The 18339-nt window shown below is 34.3% G+C and overlaps 1 protein-coding gene across 1 annotated transcript; it reads left to right on the plus strand.

The window, feature by feature from the left end:
* The first annotated feature begins 4311 nt into the window (after positions 1-4311).
* Positions 4312-5307, plus strand: LOC145049590 (uncharacterized). The gene has a single exon (XM_078997975.1). It carries the CDS (start codon positions 4312-4314, stop codon positions 5305-5307), a length of 996 nt encoding a protein of 331 aa, XP_078854101.1.
* The last annotated feature ends 13032 nt before the right edge of the window (positions 5308-18339 follow it).

The following is an 18339-nucleotide window of genomic DNA, read 5'->3' on the forward strand; positions in this document are numbered from 1 at the left end:
TTGATGTTGAGGGTTCATCAGTATCAATTTTTACCAATAATTCCTCACATTTTTCTTTCCCTTTAAAAGAATTTGCTACATTTATTACAGAAAATTGAGAACAATCTACATCCTCTAAATCACTAATTTCACTAATATTATCAGAATTATCTTCAATGTCAGCAAAATTAGTTTGACAATTAGATGTAGAATTCTCAGTCTTTTTCAAAATTCAAAGTTGTTCTGATTTAGTTAAGGTTTCATTTACAATTTTTACTAAATCATTAGCATCAAGATAATCTTCGACTTTAGCAATTCCATATCTATACCTATCATCTGGAACTTTGTTAAAATCAGAAATTTCTTTTTCACAATCATATGAAACACTATCTACCTTAGCTCTATCATATGCTAAAAATGGTAGCAATTTTATGTGTTGTTCCTTACTTATCTCACTCGAATGATGTAATTCAGTTAATTTTCCATACAATCTTTTCGTAGAATTACAGAAAATATTTCTTTGTGCTAACAACAAGTTTATTTCCTTTGCTAAACTCTCCCTATCCTCCATAATATTCGATACTTGCAATTCTAAATAATCAACCCTAGTGACTTTTGATACTAACTTCTTTCTTGTCTCTAATAATTGATCATTTAACTTTTTCGTTTCATTGCTAGCAGACAAGACAATTGAATCAAAGTAAGTAACAGTTTCATCAAAAGATACTAACTCAGAATTATATGTAGAAACTGGAATATTAAAAGATTCAAGAATTTTACGTACCTTGGTAGTCATGGGCGACCTATCGGTAGACTTCGATACGAAGCACTGCCCACGTACTTCGTAAGTTTCTTCTTCATCTGAATCTTCTTCAACTTTTGCATACATGGCCCCGTGTGTTGGATTCTTCATTTCTTCATCGTCTGAACCTGAGGACCATATTTGATATGTGCCATCCGATTCAGTTTCTCCATGAGCCACTAACGACAAATTCTTTGCCTTCGACTTTACTTCCTCCAGTTTCTCAGTGTAATACGCTTCATCCTTTGTTTTATTTCTCTTTTCCTCCTTCTTTCTTAACAAGCAATCTACTGCCAAGTGATTTACACCATAACAATAATGGCAATTAATCCCTGTATCACCTTTCAACATCTTCTTCATTTGCTCCATTTCACTCTTCGAATCCGTCTTCACTTCTTTCTTCTTTTCATCCACTCTATTTTTGTTCTCAAAACTACTCTTCGAATCTGATGACTTGTTCTTTGGATTAAAAGGTTTCTTAAAAAATTTCTTTACTCGATTGTTTGAGTAAAATGCAATAGCCTCATCATCAGAATTCATCAGAAAACCTTCTTCTTCATCAGACTTCGATTTTTCATTCTCTCTTTCTGAAACCTTCGAAACGAGTGCCAATGGTCCACCAAGACTTGCTATCGCTTCCTCAGCTATTTCATTAACCTCATTTTCATGAGATTTCAATTGATTGTACAAGTCATTCAAAGTCGAAGTATCAAAACTCTGTTGGTTTTTCACCATCATACTCACACTCCTCCACTCCTTTCGAAGTCCCATTACAAATATCAAATTGTACTCCATTGATGACCTTGTAATACCATAATGATTGCAACGATAGATTAACTCGTTGAACCGATCATAGTATACTTCAATGGATTCAGATTCTTTCTGTTTGAAATCTTTGAGTTCCACCAGACATTGTTTCACAGATGTGATCTTCGTCTTTTCACTTCCTTGAAATTTATCTTTGAGATTGTTCCAGATTTCTTTAGCTGTTGTTCATGTTCTGACATAATTGTACACAACAGGAGGCAAGGCACCTCTTAATTCCCTCATGCATTTCTTCTCCAGTTGTTTTAAACGATTGGATTGATTGTCAACTTCCGAACTGCTTGAAGACACACCGATTGGCTGAACTGTTGCAGGTTGATTGATTTCTCCTGAAATGCACTTCCATAATTCTTCATCCAATCTGTTCAAGTAATCTTGCATACGATCTGCCCACTGATCGTAATATTCTGGGATAAGCATCGGAATTTTTGTGGATGAACCAAGCAAATGAGAAAATAATGTCATGGAATTCAGATTGAATGACGCCATTGTTGTACGGACAAAAACTTCAAGATGATACGAAAACTTTGATAATTTTGAAATCAAATTGTATATTTCAAATCAGAATCACACAACGAACACTCGATTCACAAATATGTTTGCAGAATCAAATCGTAGATTTAGATCAAGAAGAATTTTTCACACTAAAAAAGAACGGAAACTTTTTGAATCAAACAGTAGATTCAAAAATCTTTTTGAACGTATGAAAATCAGATCACAGAAAGGATTCCTGCTCTGATACCAATTGATGAGATTTGTAATCGAGTTTGAATCAAATTCAAGTATGAATTTAAGAAGAGTAATAAAGATGAATACGAGAGTAAATAGAATATTTTTTCAGCTCGTATTATACTTTTGAGTTTACAGATTACAATGAATAAACTGTAAAGACTGAGTGAAAAGCGATCTTTTAATCACTTAGTACATACCCCTATTTATAGGAGAACAAAAGCATAACAATACTAAGGACTAGACATTAAGACTACTCTTTATAATGCCTTAGTACAAATAACATTACATCCGAAGACACCTTCTTACGAAGACAAAATATACTTCGTAACAATATGACTCTTCGACTATTACAACATTTAAGCCTTAACAGATTCTCTCTCCCACTCTCACTCTCTCTATCGTCTGTAAACGAAAACAATTCTCAGCCCCTTACTCTCTGTCACCTACAAACAAAATTACCATGTCCCTTATTTTCCCAATCACTATGTCTTCCTCTCTCTCTCTCTCACCTTCTCTCCCTCCCTCCCTCCTGCTCTCTCTCTCTCTCTCTCTCTCTCTCTCTCTCTCTCTCTCTCTCTCTCTCTCTCTCTCTCTCTCGAAAACATCAATTATTTCTCTTCTCATTTCCCTAGTCACCATCGGAGAATAATCTATATTGGATAGATGTTGTGGACACAATGTTTCACTAATCGATGATTTCAATGTTGGCGGATGTTAGAGGTGGAGATGTGTGGGGTGCAGTGGGGTGTATGGGGCCCATCTAATAATTATAATAATAAAATCAAAATAAGGAAATTAGAAAAAGACAAAAACATGGGTATTTTAGGCATTTTATACATATCTAATAGAAGGACATTGATGTTAATCGGGATAAATATCAAATGATGAATTTGTCAAACATAAGGAAAAGGTGTTGAATTTTATAAATTAGGATAAAACCTACAGAAAAATACATATCATAAGGACCAAAAGTATACCTTATTCTTAAATAAAACGTACAAGCGGAGATATTAAGATATAGCCGGCACATTGTCAACGTTGATTACAAGGTTTGAGCCTTTTGTATTTGCCCCATTTTCACGTTAGGATATTTGATAAGATGCAAAAAAATATTATAGAATTATATATTCATGAAAATATTTAAGTAAAATGAATTCATATAGTATATACTCAAGTTTCTTTAGTCATATAAAATTGTATTATATATGTTGAATAAGAATCAGCAGAATTTAATATTTATTTTTGTTAACGCAAAATTAATTAATATATTATTTCATTTGTTTGTTTACGTTTATTTTTATGTCTTTCTAGCACGGTGGTATAATTTTAGTTTTTTTAATATATTATATTTAAAAAGTAGAATAATAAATTTATATTTATAAACAATCTCTGTACTATGATATTATATTTTAACAAATGTATACAATTTTATTTTATTTGTAAATATTGATCTTTGACATCTGACTGATGACCTGATAACTAGATGGAATTTTCGAAAGTAGTAGTTTAGCATGAGTAAATCAAATTAAAACGTTATAACAAGCAAACAAATAAAAATATTCTGTTATTTATTTTATTTAGTTTTATTTTATTTTTAATAAATCAATTTGTTGGAATTACTTAATACAAACAAATACGTGGCTGATAAATATTTTAATGTGCAGTTAAAGATACAAACACATCAATAACAGTATATTTTATTTTATATAGATACTGCATAAAACTCAGATAAAATATGAAATGACAACTTTATCCTTTAACAATTGTCAAGAAAATTAAACAGAAAAAAGAATTTTGGCAGATTCTTAGAAGTCTCCCCATCCCTAACCCTACGCTAAAGCTTACTTGAAAATTGTTATATTAAAACGTCTCTAAGGGAACAATATCTTCACTATCTCCATTTTTCAATATTTGAATCAAATGGTTAATTGTTTTTGAAGGCAAACACCATTGAAGAAATCTTCGACTCTGAAATGGATCAAGAACAAGAACAAATGCAGTTTCTTGGCTTTTTTGGCATCTTCAAAGAAACCTTCAAAATCATCTCAACTTACAAAGAAATCTTCACCAAAATCTCTCTCTCCATCATCCTCCCTCTCTCCTTCATTTTCTTGGCTCATATCGAAGTCTCTGAATACCTTTTCGGAAAAATCTTAGACAATGAAGATATTCGTGATCAAACCCCACAAAACACCAGAAAATATAGTACGTTGTCTGATCTCATCTCTTCCGAATGGACCTATTTTTGGGTGTTTAAAGTTGCTTACTTCATCTTCTTCCTCGTCCTATCCCTCCTCTCTACCTCAGCTATCGTTTATACCATAGCATGTATCTACACATCCAAACACATAACCTTCAAGAAAGTGATGAGCGTCGTTCCAAAGGTTTGGAAACGATTAATGGTCACTTTTGTTTGGAATTTCATCATCTTTTTTGTGTTTAATCTACTGGCGTTGGTGGTATTTGCGTGCTGGGTTGCATGGGTTGATTTTACAAACACTGGGGTTTTGATTCTTATCGTTTTAGCCATTGTTTATGTCGTGTTGTTTATCTATATCAGCGTTGTCTGGCACTTGGCTAGTGTGATTTCGGTTTTGGAAGATGATTATGGGATTCAGTCGATGTTAAAGAGCAGAGAGTTAATCAAAGGGAAGACTGGTGTTTCAATGGCTATATTTTGTTTTCTTAACATATGTTTTATCACGATTCAAGTGGGGTTCGAGTCGCATGTGGTGATCGGAAAACATTCGCTCGTGGTGAGAACAATCTATGCGATTCTCTTTTTCTTGTTGCTTTCTGTATTGATTCTTTTCGGCCTTACAGTCCAAACCATCATTTACTTCATCTGCAAATCATTCCGTCATGAAAACATAGATAAATCATTGTTGGCTAATCATCTCGAGGTTTATCTTGGGGATTACTTACCATTAAAATCAAAGGATGTACAACTTCAAAATTTCGATATATAGAATGTAATCTTTATTACTTCACTTTTTTGTATGATCAATGATATCATGTGTTATCGGGGAGGTAGGAAAAAGTTCAAGATGTAGCACATGTGATTATGGGGGAATGTTGGAAAATATACACTATGCTGGAGAATTTTCCTAAAAATTTACCTTATCCTGGAAAATTTAAGGAGCACCGGCTACTCCTAGAACCCCAGCTGGGTGTGACGATGCTTAATTTAATTATTTTGAGCCTTTCTCTTATTTAAGTTTGTTAGATAATTTCAGGTCCAATTAAGTGTTTCTCATAACTTTCCATGGATAGGTATTATATGCATTTGCTTCGCGCGCGCGCGTGTATATATATATATATATATATATATATATATATATATATATATATATATATATATATATATATATATATATATATATATATATATATATATATATATATATATATATATATATATATATATATATTTTGCACAATAATACATTTAAGTGGTTAAAATAATTATGAGCATAAATATAAATATATTGAAATTTACAGTTTTAGTCATGTTTTGGGCATTAACCGAATTATTAAATAACATAAAAATCCATCAATTTATATTTTGATAATATCTAATATAGTCAATACATTATAACCTTTACTTTTACATTTATAATATCCAATATATATTATAAGTTTTTGTATAACAGTAATATAATCTATTTTTCTTATGTCCGATAATATTTTTATTGAATAAAATAAAAAATAAGTTGTTTTGAATGAGCTATTAATAAACACTATTGAACTAATAAACTCTATATTACACTATTTATATTACACCAAAACATCCAAGGTTTCATATATTAACTTTCAAATATTAAACATTGAAATTAAGAATGAAGTCATACAAAATATATCATTATACATAAATGTCATCAAAAGTTTTAAAATCAGTCAATTAGTAAATATGATATTTAATTTTAATTACATATTTTGCAAGGCGTATGTTTGACTTTCTGTTGGTGCGCCGACAATCATTTTCCTTAATTTGTACCTAAAAAATTAAAGTGAATAGGAATATAAAATAGATATTACCATACATTAATATAAATAATTAAAAAGGGTATGTGGATCTCCTATCATTGGTTAAAAATAACATACCTCTCTAGTGGTATCGATTCCTATGTGAAATTGAAGTAGTCATTCTATGTATACCTTGTTTTATAATTACATAAACAAATATGAGTAACCAAACATAAAAATGTTATCCTTATATAGGAAAAATATTTTAGTTAACTAACAGATTAAATAATGTAAGTTTAAGAGTTAGGAGTTTCAAAACATTAATATTTTTATTAATCAATCAATTAAGTAACACATGTTGAAATTTTTACAATCATTATTAGAAAGCATTTGAAATATTAGATTTTAAATGAATTTTGGTTGAAGTGTTTTGACCTCTATTATAATATATATATATATATATATATATATATATATATATATATATATATATATATATATATATAAAGAGAGAGAGAGATAGGGGGGATGGAAAATATAATATATGTATGAGTTTTAATTAATTATCTTTTTGAAATGGTACAATTACAAAACAAAAATAATATATTTAAAATATTTAATTAAATATTTTCGGCATCACCCTATATAACATATGATCAGTATATTAACGATTAAACCACAATATACAACGATCGTATTACAATAATCAAAAAACGAAGAAAATATAAAAATAAATTAGTATAACAAACTTACAAATTAAAAGTTCTAATATAATAGCATATCTCCAAAAGTGGTCATAAGACCTCAACCCAACATAAAAACCTTTAAGTTTGTTTTCTTTCTGAAATTTCTATATGATTTGTATGCATGTCTTCCCAAAAGATTGACCTTTTTATAGTAAACTTTTCACTAAATGCTAAATAAACATAATATAAGTTATAAAACTTTTGAGTTTTAAATCATAATTAAGAAAACTTTTGAGTTGCATTAGTTAAAAAGGGGGTTTCAAATGAATGTGGTTTGAGGAAGTTAAAAAATGGGGTTTCAAATGCATGAGATTCAAGAAAAAATGTTAGCTTTATAAGTATGTATTATATATATATATATATATATATATATATATATATATATATATATATATATATATATATATATATATATATATATATAGGAAAAGGATCAAATGAGAACACCTAAAAGGTTGAGAACAGAACAGTTCTGAACCAATCAATATATAAGGGCATATAAGTAATTGTATATTTTAATTAAATTAAAATAAAATAAAATTCAATCAAATTCCCTTAAATTTAGGATCAGTTACCAAAAAGAAAGAAATATTTGATTTTTATTTTTCTTATTAATGGAATATAAAAACATTTTACCAAAATTTATTTAAAAAATGAAAAAAAATCCAAATTTTTTCTCCTATTTCACATTTTTTTTCTTCAAAAGAAATGAATAGAAATCCAACACCAAATCAAATACATTTATATTCACAAATGATTTTTTTTGCAAAAAACCTGAAACTACTCCAATAAGAAATGAATACATATCAATCTACAAGTAATCCAATTCCTTTTTTTAATCAACTGAAAATAAAAAGAATACCTCTAATCATAAATAAATACATTCATTAACACATGATTACATTGCTATTCACAAATAAATACACTGTTATTAACAAATGAGTACCTTGCTATTGACAAATGAATAAACGAATACTTCTAATCATAAATAACTACATTCATTCACAAATGAATGCACTGCTATTCATAGATGAATACAATGTTATTCATAAATAAATACACATTTTATATGTATTCATGAAGAGAGATCAGAAGACTTAAAGATAAGAAAGATGTAGTAGACTAAAGAAGCTAGGGCTCACACTCTCGCACCCATCATCTCTGTCCAATAATCCACACCAGCTTCACCGATCGAATTCGATCCTCCAAAGCCCTAATGTAGGACTTGGGGAACGACTACAAGTGAGATAATGGACTTCGATGAGTATGAGTACTTGGAGAAGATAGTCGACGAATCCGATACCAAGAATGGTTCGTCTTTGAAGACCAAAGACGGTAGGTCTCTGTTGCCGTCTCTCTCTCCATCCCTACACTACTGTTGTGACATTCCGACCGGTAGGGGTGTGCAAAAAAACCGCAAAACCGAAAAACCGAGCCGAACCGGTCAATCCGAAACCGAAAAAATCGAAACCGAAAAAAAACCGTAACCGAAAAAAACCGAAACCGAAAAAACCGGATATCAACGAGTCGGTTTTTGGTTTTCATATTTAGGTATCCGCGGATACCCGAACCGAACCGTTTGATATATATATATATATATATATATATATATATATATATATATATATATATATATATATATATATATATATAAAGTAAACAAAATATTATTTCATTAGTATTGTTTTGATCGATCTACGAGTCTAAACAAAAATTCATATCGAACTCCAGTTTTGTAATTCTAAATTCATTGCTTTTCTTGTTATTTTATTATTGTATTTATTATATAACTTATAATATATGATATTTGAACTTCATTACATTTTTTAAACTTCATTATGTTTTTTAAACTCTTTGACTTACTAATTTTAACAAAGAGATAACTAAAATAGAGTTTGTAGTTTCAATTGAATTTAATTTTTTATATTTTACCGGGTACCCGTGAACCGAACCGTGGTTACCCGCTATCATACGGTTCGGTTCGGTTCGGTTTTTTTGTCAATACGGTTCGGTTTCGGTTAGTGCGTATGAGGTACCCGCCCCGTGGTCACGGTTCACAATTTTATTACTATCCGAACCGAACCGCCCCGTGAACACCCCTACCGACCGGGAAGACCTTTCCTCACGGCTACAGCTACATCCATGGCCACGTTCTCTCTGTATGTCCCTCCTTCTCCCGTCGTTCTCTTCGTCCCTTTTGTATTTCTTGCTCCTTCTCCGTTCTTCTTCAATGCGGTCATCTTCAACATATTCGCCATCATCTTCTCTTCCCTTCCGCTTCTGTTTCATTGGATTCAAGGATGCAGGTCTAGAATCTCCAATGAATACCGATGAAATAAAATCAAGTTGTAGGAGAACGATTGGAGATCGAGTTGTAGGAGGCCGATTTGTCGTTGAAGCCTTGGAGGGTTTTGGTGATGGTGAGGTCTGATGATGATCGAGTTGAAGGAGGTCGCTTCTGTTTCATCGATTTAATGCTCTATGAGATTAGGTCAAGAAATAGAGAGGCATAGAGTAATTATAGGAGCTTACAAAATTAGGGTAATGCTTATTTACCTTAATAGCCTTTATAATTTTCTTTAATTTAAAAATAAAAATTTAAATGTATTAATAATTAGAAAAATAACAATTAATTATAGCCACACATCTTAAAAATTAGATGGTCCTTATATGTTCTCGCGTTCTCAACCTTTTAGGTGTTCTCATTTAATCATACTCCTATATATATATATAATAGGTTCATGCGAAAACATAAATATCTTGTGAAAACGCGAAAACAGATTTTATCTTATAAAAATCAAACATATGTACTATAAAAAAATAAATTTATTAACAATAAATTAAAGATAGTAAGTTTATATTAGATGGTGTTATTGTAATATAGATTTAAAGACTGTTTTAATACTTTTTTTTCAGGTCCTTAATCATTTTTAAATTCATGTTTCGATAATAAAATTGCTAAAAAATCATACTTTGCTAATATGAAACAATTTCTCATCTATCATCGATCTTTCATCATGTATTTCAAAGTTTGGATGAATTATTTTCCAAAATATAATGTTGAAGTAACACAATATCATAGGTTTTTTTTATTTTTGCATTAACCCTCCCTCTATATATATATATATATATATATATATATATATATATATATATATATATATATATATATATATATATATATATATATATATATATATATATATATATATATATATAAAAGTAAACTGACTTTTATATTCAAAAATTAAAACAATGATTCATAGGAGAACAATTATAAACACAGATGCAAACTAGTCGAAGAATCTCACTTATAAATTAAGAGCATATATTAAAAACAAATCCAAACCAATTAAAGAATCTCCCTTCTATATTAAAACATATATTTAAAATATTCAAAAGTCAAAACACGATGAAAGAATCAATAATAACAATTATATATATATATATATATATATATATATATATATATATATATATATATATATATATATATATATATATATAGAGGAATGATCATTTGAGAATCTAAAGTTTTCCGATAACTAAAAGTAGAACGTTAGATCAAAAATTTTAATGGTCTAGATGAAAAATGGTTGATTTGTAATTACCAATAATTTTAATGGTATCTTAGACTGTTTAAAAATGATGAGAGGGTATATTGGAAATAAAATATATCATATCCTAATAACCAATTTAATTAATTAAGAAAAAAACATTTTGAATCTTTTCCTCATCGACTCTCTCTCTCTCTCTCTCACATCTTCATTTTTCACGCTTCACACTTTGCCATAGGAATCTGTCCTTCACTATCATCGTTGCTTCATTGGAACTCCGATTCTCCTTTCTAAGGTCAGATCTTAGTTTTCGATTCTAGAAGCGTCGTTCAATTCTGGTGGTTGTGGAACGAAGTGTTACTGAAAACTGTAGCAACAAACTAGGGATAACATCGACGATAAACCAACGATAGATCTCTATCTCATTTTCGAAGACTGATTAGCATCACTTCCTATCTCCAATGATCAATTCAGATATCGACTGATTTGTCAATCTGTCGATTTCAACCCACAATCTACCCTAATCCACTGGTCAAACAGTGGATATTGACGATTGACCATAATGACCGTCAATTTCAACAACAATCACCTGTAATTAGAGATGACAATCGATAAGGATATGGTATTACTCTATTCTTCCTCTTTACTGTGAGCTTTCTATGTGTTTAGGGATTTAGAATCATATTTATCATTTGAAACCATATGAAAAGGTAAAGAGAATATCCTGATTTGTTATTCCTAATATGCTCATCTATTCTTTAACCCAAATTAAGAAGAGATTGACATGAAATCAGAGTTTTTGACATAATATTCGATGTATGTATGTATCTGGATTGTATATTTAATTTCTTATAAAAAGTTGGTTATTAAGAGCATTCTTAATGAAAAATGATGATAAGATGTTAATGTTTTTCAAGTACAGTCATATATTTGACTTTTTTTTATTGGTGATTGTTATTTGTATTAATATAATCTTTTGATTTAAAAAAATGCATAATCTTTTTAAACATTCTAATATTTATATTATTTTTTGGACATAAACTAATTATATAGTGCACTAATAATCACTGTCTGCTTCTTTAGTATTCTATTTTCGACTTTGTGTTTTGGAATTCAACAAATCTCATATTGTTATAGAAAAAATCACATTTAATTCACATATGGATCACATGTGATTCACATGTAAATCATAAGTGAATCACATATGAATTACATGTGATTCACATGTGTCACACCCCAAAACCGATAACGGCGGAATACGTTTCGGTGTGGAGGACGTCATGTATAGTATCATCACAATTGCATAATAGTAAAAACAAGAAACATACAACCATTTCATTTCATAGTGAGTTTAATTACAAGTGTGTTCTGTAAAGTTTCAATAGACACCAAAAGTAATACAAAAATAAGAGATGGATCTTGTATGCTCCATCTTCTCCAAAATGCTGCACCTGTACCTGTCTATCTTTGACCTGAGGATACAAGTTATTTTGAAAACGAGTATCAGCATAAAGCTGGTGAGTTCATAAGAGTTTAGTGTGAATTTTTGTATAAAATGCATTAGAACATATAGTGTGAAAAGCTGCAATTTACATTTATAAGTAGTAGAAAACCCTACAAAATCCTATATTTTCCAGAAAATACATCGTAAGTTAAAAACTATTATGTTGCATGTAAGTTTCATCATTGAAAACTGTTTGTTGTAAAAGTATATTAGTAAATCTCCAGTACGTAGTGTAGATAGAGGAAAAGTTATGCCTGTTGACAGTGATAGTAGTGCGAACTTCCATTAGTAATAGATACTTATTTACTTCGGGAAATTAACTGAGACTTTAGTCTTAGTATTTTAGTGTGGATATAGTATATTCCTTTTATGTGACCAATAGTGTGAGTAATAGAGGATCCCATGACCTTCCCGGTCATACACAGTGTAGTGAAGTAGTGCCATCCCTGGGCCTGCTCGGCTTGGACTGAGGTTAACAGTCGGGATATAATAGTGTATGTCCGTATAGATCTATACATGTAGCGTCGCCTTCCTTCCGGAAAGCTCTGATCACAGTATGTAGCGCGTAGAGTATCTTGTAGAGAGTTAGTGTGTTATCTTCCAGATTAGTGCTTTCTCTTGTAATATAGTGTAGTTGTCTTTTATGTAGCTCATAGTGTGTTCTCTTATTCGTGTTTCGTTTTGTAATAGTATGAATTATAGTGTGTATAGTAGTAGCGGCCTTAACTATACCTATTATAGTTAACTTAGTGTGTGTGGTTCTAGGCAATTAAGTAATATAGGCATCGAATTAGATGAAAATGCTCGTATCTAACACCAATATACATGATATATAACTAAGAATTCAACGACAGTCGGACGGATAACAAATACCCTAAGCCCACAATCAAACAAGAACAGGAAATAAGGCGAGCTATCGGTCCTAAGTCCTTCAAGTCTTATTTATATAAATATATTAGTGTAGATACATTTTATAAGAAAAGTAATTTAATAAAAATCTTGACCAAAGAAAGCATTTAGAAAATAGTTTATTTATCCAAAGTAGTTTTGAAAACGTAAAATTCTTTTATAAAGCATAGTGATAAATCACATGTGATTTGAACTACGGGTAGTAAATCACATGTGATTGACTTTCATAAAAATGTATATTTGACTTGTATCCCCCCCCCCTAAAACATATGAAAACATTAGAAAGGTTCATTAAGGGGTATGAACTCACCTGAAATCGGGTAAATCGGGTAAATGTGTCGGTTGAGTGTTTGGTGCCAAATAAGGACTTGCACACCTTTTAAGACCCTATTAACATATGATATATGTGTTTTACAAGAAATTAGTCATTTATACTTTTTATTAAAACATTTACATATCCTAAAATTGATTCGGGGTTTTATGGATTAGAAGTGGTTCTCGGGGATTGTACAAGACCAAAAGGGGGTACTAGGGAGTCCAAGAGTTTACTCCTTTGGAGTTTATGGCCCAAAGGCCAGTCCTTGGGAGTTTACGGCCGTAAGCTTCATGGCTTGGCCGTGAACTCTTGTTCACTCCCCAAATTTGATGCAAAGGCCCTTAAATCAACCCCTTTAATTTTCTAATGAAGGTCTAGGGCTAATTAAGGGGTTTAAACCCTCATTTGGTGAGGTTTGGGGGAGTTTACAATCTAAGCATATGCTTGGGCCGTAAACTCTAGTTTACCCCTCAAACATGATGTTTTACTTGGCCTAAACTCGAATTGGAAGTTCCCTAGGTTGTATCTCAAGTCCAAACATGTTTTGGAAGCGTTTTTGGGGCTTTTTGCATGGAAAAGGGTGTTTACGGCCTAAGCATGTGCTTGGGCCGTAAACCCTCTTTAATGCCCTAAAATTTATGGTTTTGATGCTCAAACACTCCTAGGTAAAACCCCTAACTAGTATCCAAGCTTAAAAGAAGGAAATTTGGGACTTTTTGGCACATTTTGGGTGTTTACGGCCTAAGGAGCTTCTTAGGCCGTAAACTCCTTGTTCATGTCCCATTCATATGATTTTTGAGCTATAACCACAATGATGCACGTTTAGAAAAAGTTAGGGAGGAAGATCTTACGTTTGGAAGCCGGAATTTGCGGTTTTGGAGTCGAAAACGAGTCTAGAGAGAGAAAGTAGTGAGAGAGAGAGTGTTTGAGTGGTAAAAGAGTTCAAAGAGGTGTTCACCTTCCTTATATCCTTATATATGCCTCGGGTATTACACCCGGTACACGACTACCCGATGCTAGAGTTCAACGGGGTTTAAACTTTTTACCCGGGTTAAGTGGTTGAAAAATAATATAACTTTATTTCGTTAAACGGAACTAACATTAACGAGTTATATTTATTTTTACTAAAATAATAATCACACGAAATAAATATAAATAAATAAATAAATTTTTATTTATTTGACGACTCCAAATTACAGAACTTTTTATAAAGCGACATACTCCGTTAGCGAAAACGGAATTACATAACGGAATAAAATTTGGGTTGTCACATCATCCCCCCGTTAGGGGAATTTCGTCCCGAAATTTAGAATTTAAAGAGACGAGTTATTACAGAACTACTATGCGAAAAGATGGGGGTATTTGAGTTTCATTTGATCCTCGCGCTCCCAAGTGAATTCCGGTCCCCGCTTGGCGTTCCACCGAACCTTCACAATTGGGATGCGGCTTTGTTTCGTTCGTTTTACTTCTCGATCCATAATCTCCGCAGGCTCTTCAACGAAGTTAAGGCTCTCATTGACCTCGATCTCGTCAAGTGGAATTACTAGAGTCTCGTCGGACAGGCATTTCTTCAAGTTTGAGACGTGGAAGGTAGGATGTATGTTACTTAGCTCGTGAGGTAGGTTGAGTTTGTAGGCTACAGGGCCGATTCTAGCGAGAATCACAAAAGGCCCTATGTACCTTGGGTTCAGCTTTCCACGCTTTCCGAAGTGTATCGTGCCCTTCCAGGGTGAGACCTTCAAAAGGACTCGGTCTCCTACCTGGAATTCCAAGGGTTTTCTTCGTTTGTCTGTGTACCTTTTCTGTCAATCCCTAGCGGCTTTTAATCGTTCGCGAATCTATACAATCTTCTTGGTCGTTTCTCGAATGATCTCCAAGCCAGTGAGAGCGTTGTCAGGAACTCGTCCTTTAGCCAGCTGAGTGTCACCCACCTCAGCCCAGCACATAGGGGATATGCACTTTCGGCCGTAGAGGGCTTCGAATGGAGCTGCCTTGATGCTCGTGTGATAACTATTGTTGTAGGAAAACTCCACAAGGGGTAAGTGTGTATCCCACGATTTACCAAAGTCGATCACACAAGCTCGTAGCATATCTTCTAAGGTTTGGATCGTCCTCTCACTTTGCCCGTCAGTCTGCGGATGGTAGGCTGTACTCATATCCAGCCTCGTCCCTAGCGCCTTTTGTAGTGATTGCCAAAATCTTGAAGTAAACCTACTATCTCTATCTGAGATAATAGATATAGGGACGCCATGAAGCCAAACTATTTCCTTAATGTATGTTCTTGTGAGTTTCTCCATCTTATCTGTTTCCTTGATGGGCAGGAAGTGTGCGGATTTGGTCAATTTGTCGACGATGACCCAAATGGTATCCAACCCACCCGTTGTCTTGGGCAGCTTGGTTATGAAATCCATTGTGATCCACTCCCACTTCCATTCCGGTATCTCCGGTTGTTGGAGGAGACCTGATGGCTTCTGGTATTCGACCTGGACTTTCGCGCAAGTAAGGCACTTACTCACGAAGCTATCAATTTCTGCTTTCATGTTAGGCCACCAGTATAGCTTTTTGAGATCCAGATACATCTTATCCGAACCTGGGTGGACGGAGTATCGAGTTTTGTCTGTTTCCTTCATGACCAAATCTTTGAAACCTCTGTGGCGTGGAGTCCAGATTCGGTCCATGAGATAGTAGGCTCTGTTACCCTTGACCTCCAAACTCTTATCCATTCCACGTAGGGATTCTCCCATCACATTCCCTGGCTTTAAGTCTTCAAGCTGAGCCTCCTTGATCTGTGCGGATAGATGTAAATGGATAGTCATTGTTAATGACTTGGTTCTTCGACCAGAATACTCTTTCCTACTTAGGGCGTCTGCTACCACGTTGGCTTTCCCCGGGTGATATCGAATTTCACAGTCGTAATCGTTGATTAGCTCGACCCATCTGCGTTGTCTCATGTTGAGCTCTTTCTAGTTCAGTATGTGTTGGAGGCTTTTATGATCTTTGTACACTACGCTCTTCGTTCCAAACAAGTAGTGTCTCCAGATTTTTAGTGCGAAGACGGTCGCTCCTAGCTCGAGGTCGTGAGTAGTGTAGTTCACCTCATGTGTCTTTAGCTGTCTTGAGGCATAGGCGATGACCTTACCTCGTTGCATCAAGACACAACCGAGCCCCTGATTCGATGCATCGCAGTATACAACAAAATCTTATGTTCCTTCGGGAAGGGATAATACTGGTGCGGTGCATAGGGCTCGCTTCAGAGTCTGGAAAGCCTTCTCCTGCTTCTCTTCCCAATCGAATGTTACGCCCTTCTGTGTCAACATGGTGAGAGGTTTCGCAATCCGAGAGAAGTTTTGGATGAATCTGCGGTAGTAGCCAGCGAGGCCTAGAAATTGACGAATTTTTGTAGGCGTCTTCGGTGCTGACCAGTTCTCAATAGCTTTAATTTTGGAGGGATCCACGTGGATTCCATCTTCACTAACCACGTGTCCTAAGAATTCAACTCTTCGGATCCAAAATTCACACTTAGAGAACTTCGCATATAACTTCTCTGATCGTAGGGTTTCCAGGACTCGTCGTAAATGATCCCTATGTTCTTCCTCGCTCCGAGAGTAGACGAGTATATCATCAATAAAGACGATGACGAACGGATCTAGATATGGAGGAAATACCCTATTCATCAAGTCCATGAATATTGCGGGGGCGTTGGTCAGTCCAAAGGGCATCATCACGAACTCGTAGTGCCCGTAACGGGTTCGGAAGGCTGTCTTCGGAACATCTTCCTCAAGCACCCGTAACTGGTGATACCCGGACCTAAGATCAATCTTGGAGAAGTAACTCGCCCCTTTCAGTTGGTCGAATAGGTCGTCGATACGAGGAAGGGAGTAGCGATTTTTGACCGTGAGTTTGTTGAGTTCCCTATAATCGATGCACATACGGAACGATCCGTCTTTCTTCTTTACGAACAAGACCGGAGCTCCCCAGGGTGAGAAGCTCGGTCTTATAAAGCCCTTGCTGAGCAGCTCGTTAAGTTGACCGAATAGTTCTTGCATCTCGGAAGGCGCTAAACGATAGGGCGACTTAGCTACGGGGGTAGCTCCCGGGACTAGATTCTGAACTCAACCTGACGTTTGGGAGGTTGACCTGGAAGATCCTCTGGGAAGACGTCAGGAAAATCGCATACAACGGGGATGTCTTTTGGATTTTTCGCTTTCTGGCTTGTGTCGACGATGTGAGCAAGAAATGTGCGATATTCCTTACGCAAGTATTTCCGGACCTGAATATTGGAGATGATACGAAGGCTCGAAGGTGGTAGGGCGTGAGGCTAGAACATTTCCTCGATATGGGGGCATTAAACCCCAGATGTATTGTTCAATCTTCTTGCTTTCGGATGGGATCATGTTGGGACACATAGCCGCCAAGTCGCAGAACCTGGCCGTGTAAGCTATTATGTTGGTCCCTTTCATCTTGAGGTTCCAGAGTTCCTCCTCAAGTTTTTGAATTTCGCCCCTAGGGCAGTACTCCCTTCTCATGAGATCTTTCAGAGTGTCCCAGCCCATGGCATTGGCTGTTACCAAGGAGAGTGCACTGACATGGCCGTTCCACCATGTCAAGGCCCTGTTAGTGAGGGTGGCAGTAGCGAACTTGATTTTGCTCTCTTCGGGGCAAGAGCACATTTCAAAGACAGCTTCGGTTCTTTCGAACCATTGAGACAATGCCAGAATTCCTCCGGTACCATCGAAGAAGGTAGGTTTGCAGTTCATGAAGTCCTTATAAGTGCATCCCTGCACTCTTTGATGGACTTCACCAAATCTAGAGTTGCCACCGCTCGCATCACCGGAGTTCATTTGAGCCATGGCTGTTGTCACAGTTGTGGTCACAACCGTTTGGAACAGCACTGGATTGAACTGCGGAGGAGGAGGTGGTGGAGGAGGGGTTTGAGTTGTTGGTCTTCCTCTGTTTGGACGCTTTCGTGGATGCATCTTTCACTGGAAGATCATAGAAATGAT

The sequence above is a fragment of the Lactuca serriola genome, chromosome 5 (assembly GCF_051521515.1).
Source record: "Lactuca serriola cultivar US96UC23 chromosome 5, Lser_US96UC23_V15, whole genome shotgun sequence".
In the NCBI taxonomy this organism is placed as follows: domain Eukaryota; kingdom Viridiplantae; phylum Streptophyta; class Magnoliopsida; order Asterales; family Asteraceae; genus Lactuca; species Lactuca serriola.